General features: G+C 65.7%; 1 protein-coding gene across 1 annotated transcript in view; it reads left to right on the top strand.

Annotated features, from left to right (window-relative positions):
- Positions 1 to 218: 218 nt before the first annotated feature.
- Positions 219 to 10,219, top strand: part of LOC137302330 (beta-enolase-like) — a 10,254-nt gene continuing 253 nt past the window's right edge. Inside the window, exons 1-6 of the mRNA XM_067971966.1 lie at positions 219 to 309; positions 6,069 to 6,157; positions 6,399 to 6,494; positions 8,357 to 8,415; positions 9,209 to 9,278; positions 9,392 to 9,663. Of these exons, the coding sequence (XP_067828067.1) occupies positions 6,073 to 6,157; positions 6,399 to 6,494; positions 8,357 to 8,415; positions 9,209 to 9,278; positions 9,392 to 9,663 (582 nt within the window). The 5' untranslated portion in view covers positions 219 to 309; positions 6,069 to 6,072. The remainder of the gene's footprint in view (positions 310 to 6,068; positions 6,158 to 6,398; positions 6,495 to 8,356; positions 8,416 to 9,208; positions 9,279 to 9,391; positions 9,664 to 10,219) is intronic.

Raw genomic sequence — 10,219 nt, 5'->3', positions numbered from 1 at the left:
TGAAGGGATAGTTTCTTTGAGGAAGGGGTGATGATATCGGTCTTGGAATGAGGGGGACAGGAGCAGAGGAGAGGGAACCGTCCACAGTGGGTGAGGGGACTGCTCGCTGATGCGCTTCTGAAAGCGAATGGAAAATGAGGACGGTCCCTGGAGTGGGCGGGGCCCTGGGAGGGGGCGGGGCCAGGGGGTGGGACGTATCTATAAAAGCCGGAGGAGGAAGCGCGGGAGCGACAGTGAGCGGCAGCCGGCGGGGGAGACAGACAGACAGCGAGCAGACAGCGAGCAGACAGGCGGCAGACAGACACTCAGGTAACCGCCTGCCCCCCACCCCCCCCGGGTCGGTCCCCCAGCCCGGGACCGGCAGCAGCTGGTGAGGCCCCTCACCCCCCTCACCCTCACCCTCACCCTCCTCACCCTCACCCCCCCTCATCCTCACCCCCCCTCATCCTCACCCCCCTCATCCTCCTCACCCTCACCCTCCTCACCCTCACCCCCCTCATCCTCACCCCCCTCACCCTCACCCCCACCCCCCTCACCCCCACCCCCCTCACCCCCACCCCCCTCATCCTCACCCCCCTCATCCTCACCCCCCTCATCCTCACCCCCCTCATCCTCACCCCCCTCACCCTCACCCTCACCCCCCCTCACCCTCACCCTCACCCCCCTCACCCTCACCCCCACCCCTTCCATCCTCCTCTCCATCTTCATCCCCTCCCCCCTTTCTCTCTCTCTCTTCCTGGGGATTAACCACGTGGAGCCCCTGTGCTCGAGGCTGCTCCAGTCACTGGTTTTGACTCGAGTTTGAAAAATATCAACATGAAGCGAATTGTCTTTGTGTTCTGGCTGCAAATTGGTGATTGTGCGACCCCGACCCCCTCCCCCCCGACCCCCTCCCCCCCCGACCCCCTCCCCCCCGACCCCCTCCCCCTCCCCCCCGACCCCCCCTCCGATCCGATCCCCTCCCCCCCGACCCCCTCCCCCCCCAATCCTCCCCCTCCCCCCCTCCCCCCCCTCCCCCCTCCCCCCCCAATCCTCCCCCCCGACCCCCTCCCCCCCCCCGACCCCCTCCCCCCCCCGACCCCCTCCCCCCCCCGACCCCCTCCCCCCCCGACCCCCCTCCCCCCCCGATCCCCTCCCCCCCCGATCCCCCCCCCCCCGATCCCCTCCCCCCCCCCCCCGATCCCCTCCCCTCCCCCCCCCGACCCCCTCCCCCCCCCGATCCCCTCCCCCCCCGACCCCCTCCCCCCCCCCGACCCCCTCCCCCCCCGATCCGCTCCCTTCGCCCCCTCCCCCCCGATCCGCTCCCTTCGCCCCCTCCCCCCCGATCCGCTCCCTTCGCCCCCTCCCCCCCGATCCGCTCCCTTCGCCCCCTCCCCCCCGATCCGCTCCCTTCGCCCCCTCCCCCCCGATCCGCTCCCTTCGCCCCCTCCCGATCCGCTCCCTTCGCCCCCCCCGATCCGCTCCCTTCGCCCCCCCCGATCCGCTCCCTTCGCCCCCCCCGATCCGCTCCCTTCGCCCCCCCCCGATCCGCTCCCTTCGCCCCCCCGATCCGCTCCCTTCGCCCCCCCCGATCCGCTCCCTTCGCACCCCCGATCCGCTCCCTTCGCCCCCCCCGATCCGCTCCCTTCGCCCCCCCCGATCCGCTCCCTTCGCCCCCCCGATCCGCTCCCTTCGCCCCCCCCGATCCGCTCCCTTCGCCCCCCCCGATCCGCTCCCTTCGCCCCCCCCGATCCGCTCCCTTCGCCCCCCCCGATCCGCTCCCTTCGCCCCCCCCGATCCGCTCCCTTCGCCCCCCCCGATCCGCTCCCTTCGCCCCCCCCGATCCGCTCCCTTCGCCCCCCCCGATCCGCTCCCTTCGCCCCCCCCGATCCGCTCCCTTCGCCCCCCCCGATCCGCTCCCTTCGCCCCCCCGATCCGCTCCCTTCGCCCCCCCCGATCCGCTCCCTTCGCCCCCCCCGATCCGCTCCCTTCGCCCCCCCCGATCCGCTCCCTTCGCCCCCCCCGATCCGCTCCCTTCGCCCCCCCCGATCCGCTCCCTTCGCCCCCCCCGATCCGCTCCCTTCGCCCCCCCCGATCCGCTCCCTTCGCCCCCCCCGATCCGCTCCCTTCGCCCCCCCCGATCCGCTCCCTTCGCCCCCCCCGATCCGCTCCCTTCGCCCCCCCCGATCCGCTCCCTTCGCCCCCCCCGATCCGCTCCCTTCGCCCCCCCCGATCCGCTCCCTTCGCCCCCCCCGATCCGCTCCCTTCGCCCCCCCCGATCCGCTCCCTTCGCCCCCCCCGATCCGCTCCCTTCGCCCCCCCCGATCCGCTCCCTTCGCCCCCCCGATCCGCTCCCTTCGCCCCCCCCGATCCGCTCCCTTCGCCCCCCCCGATCCGCTCCCTTCGCCCCCCCCGATCCGCTCCCTTCGCCCCCCCCGATCCGCTCCCTTCGCCCCCCCGATCCGCTCCCTTCGCCCCCCCCGATCCGCTCCCTTCGCCCCCCCCGATCCGCTCCCTTCGCCCCCCCCGATCCGCTCCCTTCGCCCCCCCCGATCCGCTCCCTTCGCCCCCCCCGATCCGCTCCCTTCGCCCCCCCCGATCCGCTCCCTTCGCCCCCCCCGATCCGCTCCCTTCGCCCCCCCCGATCCGCTCCCTTCGCCCCCCCCGATCCGCTCCCTTCGCCCCCCCCGATCCGCTCCCTTCGCCCCCCCCGATCCGCTCCCTTCGCCCCCCCCGATCCGCTCCCTTCGCCCCCCCCGATCCGCTCCCTTCGCCCCCCCCGATCCGCTCCCTTCGCCCCCCCCGATCCGCTCCCTTCGCCCCCCCCGATCCGCTCCCTTCGCCCCCCCCGATCCGCTCCCTTCGCCCCCCCCGATCCGCTCCCTTCGCCCCCCCCGATCCGCTCCCTTCGCCCCCCCCGATCCGCTCCCTTCGCCCCCCCCGATCCGCTCCCTTCGCCCCCCCCCGATCCGCTCCCTTCGCCCCCCCCGATCCGCTCCCTTCGCCCCCCCCGATCCGCTCCCTTCGCCCCCCCCGATCCGCTCCCTTCGCCCCCCCGATCCGCTCCCTTCGCCCCCCCCGATCCGCTCCCTTCGCCCCCCCCGATCCGCTCCCTTCGCCCCCCCCGATCCGCTCCCTTCGCCCCCCCCGATCCGCTCCCTTCGCCCCCCCCGATCCGCTCCCTTCGCCCCCCCCGATCCGCTCCCTTCGCCCCCCCCGATCCGCTCCCTTCGCCCCCCCCGATCCGCTCCCTTCGCCCCCCCCGATCCGCTCCCTTCGCCCCCCCCGATCCGCTCCCTTCGCCCCCCCCGATCCGCTCCCTTCGCCCCCCCCGATCCGCTCCCTTCGCCCCCCCCGATCCGCTCCCTTCGCCCCCCCCGATCCGCTCCCTTCGCCCCCCCCGATCCGCTCCCTTCGCCCCCCCCGATCCGCTCCCTTCGCCCCCCCCGATCCGCTCCCTTCGCCCCCCCCGATCCGCTCCCTTCGCCCCCCCCGATCCGCTCCCTTCGCCCCCCCCGATCCGCTCCCTTCGCCCCCCCCGATCCGCTCCCTTCGCCCCCCCCGATCCGCTCCCTTCGCCCCCCCGATCCGCTCCCTTCGCCCCCCCCGATCCGCTCCCTTCGCCCCCCCCGATCCGCTCCCTTCGCCCCCCCCGATCCGCTCCCTTCGCCCCCCCCGATCCGCTCCCTTCGCCCCCCCCGATCCGCTCCCTTCGCCCCCCCCGATCCGCTCCCTTCGCCCCCCCCGATCCGCTCCCTTCGCCCCCCCCGATCCGCTCCCTTCGCCCCCCCCGATCCGCTCCCTTCGCCCCCCCCGATCCGCTCCCTTCGCCCCCCCCGATCCGCTCCCTTCGCCCCCCCCGATCCGCTCCCTTCGCCCCCCCCGATCCGCTCCCTTCGCCCCCCCCGATCCGCTCCCTTCGCCCCCCCCGATCCGCTCCCTTCGCCCCCCCCGATCCGCTCCCTTCGCCCCCCCCGATCCGCTCCCTTCGCCCCCCCCGATCCGCTCCCTTCGCCCCCCCCGATCCGCTCCCTTCGCCCCCCCCGATCCGCTCCCTTCGCCCCCCCCGATCCGCTCCCTTCGCCCCCCCCGATCCGCTCCCTTCGCCCCCCCCGATCCGCTCCCTTCGCCCCCCCCGATCCGCTCCCTTCGCCCCCCCCGATCCGCTCCCTTCGCCCCCCCCGATCCGCTCCCTTCGCCCCCCCCGATCCGCTCCCTTCGCCCCCCCCGATCCGCTCCCTTCGCCCCCCCCGATCCGCTCCCTTCGCCCCCCCCGATCCGCTCCCTTCGCCCCCCCCGATCCGCTCCCTTCGCCCCCCCCGATCCGCTCCCTTCGCCCCCCCCGATCCGCTCCCTTCGCCCCCCCCGATCCGCTCCCTTCGCCCCCCCCGATCCGCTCCCTTCGCCCCCCCCGATCCGCTCCCTTCGCCCCCCCCGATCCGCTCCCTTCGCCCCCCCCGATCCGCTCCCTTCGCCCCCCCCCGATCCGCTCCCTTCGCCCCCCCGATCCGCTCCCTTCGCCCCCCCCGATCCGCTCCCTTCGCCCCCCCCGATCCGCTCCCTTCGCCCCCCCCGATCCGCTCCCTTCGCCCCCCCCGATCCGCTCCCTTCGCCCCCCCCGATCCGCTCCCTTCGCCCCCCCCGATCCGCTCCCTTCGCCCCCCCCGATCCGCTCCCTTCGCCCCCCCCGATCCGCTCCCTTCGCCCCCCCCGATCCGCTCCCTTCGCCCCCCCCGATCCGCTCCCTTCGCCCCCCCCGATCCGCTCCCTTCGCCCCCCCCGATCCGCTCCCTTCGCCCCCCCCGATCCGCTCCCTTCGCCCCCCCCGATCCGCTCCCTTCGCCCCCCCCGATCCGCTCCCTTCGCCCCCCCCGATCCGCTCCCTTCGCCCCCCCCGATCCGCTCCCTTCGCCCCCCCCGATCCGCTCCCTTCGCCCCCCCCCGATCCGCTCCCTTCGCCCCCCCCGATCCGCTCCCTTCGCCCCCCCCGATCCGCTCCCTTCGCCCCCCCCCGATCCGCTCCCTTCGCCCCCCCCGATCCGCTCCCTTCGCCCCCCCCGATCCGCTCCCTTCGCCCCCCCCGATCCGCTCCCTTCGCCCCCCCCGATCCGCTCCCTTCGCCCCCCCCGATCCGCTCCCTTCGCCCCCCCCGATCCGCTCCCTTCGCCCCCCCCGATCCGCTCCCTTCGCCCCCCCCGATCCGCTCCCTTCGCCCCCCCCGATCCGCTCCCTTCGCCCCCCCCGATCCGCTCCCTTCGCCCCCCCCGATCCGCTCCCTTCGCCCCCCCCGATCCGCTCCCTTCGCCCCCCCCGATCCGCTCCCTTCGCCCCCCCCGATCCGCTCCCTTCGCCCCCCCCGATCCGCTCCCTTCGCCCCCCCCGATCCGCTCCCTTCGCCCCCCCCGATCCGCTCCCTTCGCCCCCCCCGATCCGCTCCCTTCGCCCCCCCCGATCCGCTCCCTTCGCCCCCCCCGATCCGCTCCCTTCGCCCCCCCCCGATCCGCTCCCTTCGCCCCCCCCCGATCCGCTCCCTTCGCCCCCCCCCGATCCGCTCCCTTCGCCCCCCCCCGATCCGCTCCCTTCGCCCCCCCCCGATCCGCTCCCTTCGCCCCCCCCCGATCCGCTCCCTTCGCCCCCCCCCGATCCGCTCCCTTCGCCCCCCCCCGATCCGCTCCCTTCGCCCCCCCCCGATCCGCTCCCTTCGCCCCCCCCCGATCCGCTCCCTTCGCCCCCCCCCGATCCGCTCCCTTCGCCCCCCCCCGATCCGCTCCCTTCGCCCCCCCCCGATCCGCTCCCTTCGCCCCCCCCCGATCCGCTCCCTTCGCCCCCCCCCGATCCGCTCCCTTCGCCCCCCCCGATCCGCTCCCTTCGCCCCCCCCCGATCCGCTCCCTTCGCCCCCCCCCGATCCGCTCCCTTCGCCCCCCCCCGATCCGCTCCCTTCGCCCCCCCCCGATCCGCTCCCTTCGCCCCCCCCCCGATCCGCTCCCTTCGCCCCCCCCGATCCTGGAGGAATCCTGTGTGGATTTTCCCCCGGTATAAATGGCCCATCCTGAGCGCAGACTGGAATTTTTTCTTTTTTTAATTACAGAAAGATGTCCATTGAGAAGATCCACGCTCGGGAAATCCTCGACTCCAGGGGAAACCCAACGGTCGAGGTTGATCTGTACACGGCTAAAGGTGAGTGCGGGGTCAGCCCATCCCCCAAACACGGCTAAATGGGGGAATATTGGAGGGGGGACCAAATGACTACATGATCATGTGACGTGCTAGGCCATTAAAATTGGAAGCAGTTGCGTCGTCTGCGCCTCGTCTGCGCCTCGTCTGCGCCTCGTCTGCGCCTCGTCTGCGCCTCGTCTGCACCTCGTCTGCACCTCGTCAGTGCGTCGTGAGCTGCTGACCGTTGATTGTTTTCCCCCAGGTCATTTCAGGGCAGCTGTGCCGAGCGGCGCCTCCACTGGAATCTATGAAGCTCTCGAGCTGCGCGATGGGGATAAATCCAGGTATCTGGGCAAAGGTGAGTGATGCGAGAGACTGAGCTTCACGGACACGGAGGACCAGTGAAAAAACAGAGAAACAAAGATTTTCTCCACGTACATGTTGGGAAATAGTCCACAAATAATTTGAGACACGACACGTGAGTGTAACAGGCTCGGGAGGGACAGGTGACTTTGGACCAATGGTTCCCAAAGCTCTTTCCCCCCCCCCCCCCCCCCCCTGGGGGTTTCCTCACCTCATCTCTGGGTCTGTTGTAGACTCGTTAATCGAAAGTGATTGGGACAGTGACAGCGTGGATACAAAATTGGCGAAGGGACAGAAAGCAGAGAGTAGTGGTGAGCGGTTGTTTTTCAGACTGGAGGGAAGTTTACAGTGGTGTTCCCCAGGGGTCAGTATTAGGACCACTGCTCTTTTTGATATATATTAATGACCTGGACTTGGGTATAGAGGGTATAATTTCAAAGTTTGCAGATGACACGAAACTCAGAAATGTAGTAAACAATGTGGAGGATAGTAATAGACTTCAGGAGGATAGAGACAGACTGGTGAAATGGGCAGACACGTGGAGGATGAAATTTATCGCAGAGAAGTGTGAAGTGATGAATTTTGGTAGGAAGAATGAGGAGAAGCAAAATAAACTAAATGGTACAATTTTAAAGGGGGTGCAGGAACAGAGAGACCTGGGGGTGAATGTACACAAATCTTTGAAGGTGGCAGGACAAGTTGAGAAGGCTGTTAAAAAAGCATACGGGATCCTGGGCTTTATTAATAGAGGCATAGAGTACAAAAGCAAGGAAGTTATGTTGAACCTTTATAAAACACTGGTTAGGCTTCAGCTGGTGTATTGTGTCCAATTCTGGGCACCGCACTTTAGGAAGGATGTGAAGGCCTTGGAGAGGGTGCAGAGGAGATTTACCAGAACGGTCCCAGGGATGAGGGACTTCAGTTATGTGGAGAGACTGGAGAAGCTGGGATTGTTCTCCTTAGAGCAGAGAAGGTTCAGGGGAGATTTAATCGAGGTGTTCAAAATCATGAGGGGTTTTGATAGAGTAAATAAGGAGAAACTGTTTCCAGTGGCAGGAGGGTCGGTAACCAGAGGACACAGATTTAAGATAATTGGCAAAAAGTGGGGGGAAGGGGAGATGAGAATTTTTTTTATGCAGTGAGTTGTTCTGATCTGGAATGTGCTGCCTGAAAGGGCGGTGGAAGCAGATTCAATAATAACTTTCAAAAGGGAATTGGATAAATTTGCAGGGCTATGGGGAAAGAGCAGGAGAGTGGGACTCTTTGGAGAGCTCTTTCAAAGAGCCAGTCTGTACTGGCACGATGGGCTGAATGGCCTCCTTTTCTGCTGTGATTCTATTATTGTATCATGCAACTACCAGGATGGTAGATGGTGAACCTGATGGACCTTTTCTAATGCTCAAGCAAGTCCTATATCACTGAAGAGAGGTCACATCCTCACCTCACTGGCTAATGTTTCAAGTTCCCCTCCCCCGTTCCCCATTTCATTCATTCCCAGTCTGACCAGCTGCACCTTGCAGCCATTCAGAATTGAATGGATTACTGACAAGCCATCTGTCTTCCGACTTCAGTATCTCTTCCCAGCTACAAAAGGGAAAGCCTTCTCCCCCCTCCCAGGCTTTCAATTCCCTCTTTGTCGTATTTGGCCTGCATTGTTCTGTAATTCTATACTGTCGATGTGGGTGCGTTGAACTGGGAACTGGGAGTGTTTGGGATAAATTATACAGGAATGCCGGCCACTGCTTTCTCATTGTGACCTTGTTGGAGGTCACTGTTCATCAATAAGGCAGGTCAGGACCCGGCCGGATCCCAGTGTCTGCTCTGCATTCATTTTTTTCTTCCCTTTTACTTCCGCAGGGGTCCTGACAGCTGTTCAACATATCAACAAGACCATTGGCCCAGAACTGATAAAACAGGTAAACCACCTCCCTAACACCACCCCCTCCGCAGCACAGTGACTGCAGACTGACTGCGACAAAGCCCCCTCTCCTTGTGTTGTGCCAGAGCTGGTGAAGGGCTGACTGTCCATTCCATGTGGATGGGGGTAACCCCAGGGGTCACTGGACAGTGATCAGGAGCAGGAACCCTGGCTGATTTCCCCTCTCTCTAACCCCGGGGTCACTGGACAGTGTTCAGGAGCAGGAACCCTGGCTGATTTCCCCTCTCTCTAACCCCAGGGGTCACTGGACAGTGATCAGGAGCAGGAACCCAGGCTGATTTCCCCCTCTCTCTAACCCCGAGGTCACTGGACAGTGATCAGGAGCAGGAACCCTGGCTGATTTCCCCCTCTCTCTAACCCCGGGGTCACTGGACAGTGATCAGGAGCAGGAACCCTGGCTGATTTCCCCCTCTCTCTAACCCCGGGGTCACTGGACAGTGATCAGGAGCAGGAACCCGGGCTGATTTCCCCTCTCTCTAACCCAGGGGTCACTGGACAGTGATCAGGGGCAGGAACCCGGGCTGATTTCCCCTCTCTCTAACCCCGGGGTCACTGGACAGTGATCAGGAGCAGGAACCCGGGCTGATTTTCCCCCTCTCTCTAACCCAGGGTTGCTGAGACCCATCAAGGAGCTCTCCCCTACCTTGGCTGAAATCATTAGCCACCGGGCCACTGACCGGGGGGGAGGGGGCGGGTGTTGGGGAGACTGACCAGGGGCATCTTTTAAGCATGATGGAGGCAGGCCTGAGAGTTTAATTTTCTCTTCACAGAAACTGAGTGTGGTTCAGCAGGAGAAGATTGATGAAGTGATGCTGGCACTTGATGGGACACCTAATAAATGTGAGTCTGCCTGGTCTCTTGCCCGAGAGCAGATTTGCAGCTTGCTCTGTACTTTGCAGAGAGTCACGGTCAGGAGCAGCGAGATCTATAATTGTATTTTTCTCTCTCTCTAGCTAAGTTTGGAGCCAATGCCATTCTGGGAGTGTCTCTTGCTGTTTGCAAAGCCGGTGCAAAGGAGAAGGGGATCCCTCTGTACCGCCATATTGCTGATCTCGCTGGCAACGCACAGCTCATCCTCCCTGTCCCGGTGAGTCTCCGATCAATTCCTGCAGAGACAGTCCCTGTCAATATTTACAAATTCAGGACTGTGATGTGTTTCCAATTAGACACTTGTCAAGATCAATATTTACTGTTTCTGCACATTGTCCAATCAAACACTCCCAGAGTAAAGCTCCCTCTACACTGTCCAATCAAACACTCCCAGAGTAAAGCTCCCTCTACACTGTCCAATCAAACACTCCCAGAGTAAAGCTCCCTCTACACTGTCCCATCAAACACTCCCAGAGTAAAGCTCCCTCTACACTGACCCATCAAACACTCCCAGAGTAAAGCTCCCTCTACACTGTCCCATCAAACACTCCCAGAGTAAAGCTCCCTCTACACTGTCCCATCAAACACTCCCAGAGTAAAGCTCCCTCTACACTGTCCCATCAAACACTCCCAGAGTAAAGCTCCCTCTACACTGTCCCATCAAACACTCCCAGAGTAAAGCTCCCTCTACACCGTCCCATCAAACACTCCCAGAGTAAAGCTCCCTCTACACTGTCCCATCAAACACTCCCAGAGTAAAGCTCCCTCTACACTGTCCCATCAAACACTCCCAGAGTAAAGCTCCCTCCACACTGTCCCATCAAACACTCCCAGGGCAGGTATAGCACGGGTTAGATACAGAGTAAAGCTCCCTCTACACTGTCCCATCAAACACTCCCAGGGCAGGTACA

The sequence above is a fragment of the Heptranchias perlo genome, chromosome 35, assembly GCF_035084215.1.
Source record: "Heptranchias perlo isolate sHepPer1 chromosome 35, sHepPer1.hap1, whole genome shotgun sequence".
Classification (NCBI taxonomy): domain Eukaryota; kingdom Metazoa; phylum Chordata; class Chondrichthyes; order Hexanchiformes; family Hexanchidae; genus Heptranchias; species Heptranchias perlo.
Note: the sequence above shows the minus strand (reverse complement) of the source record. Positions and strands in the feature narration are given on the sequence as shown.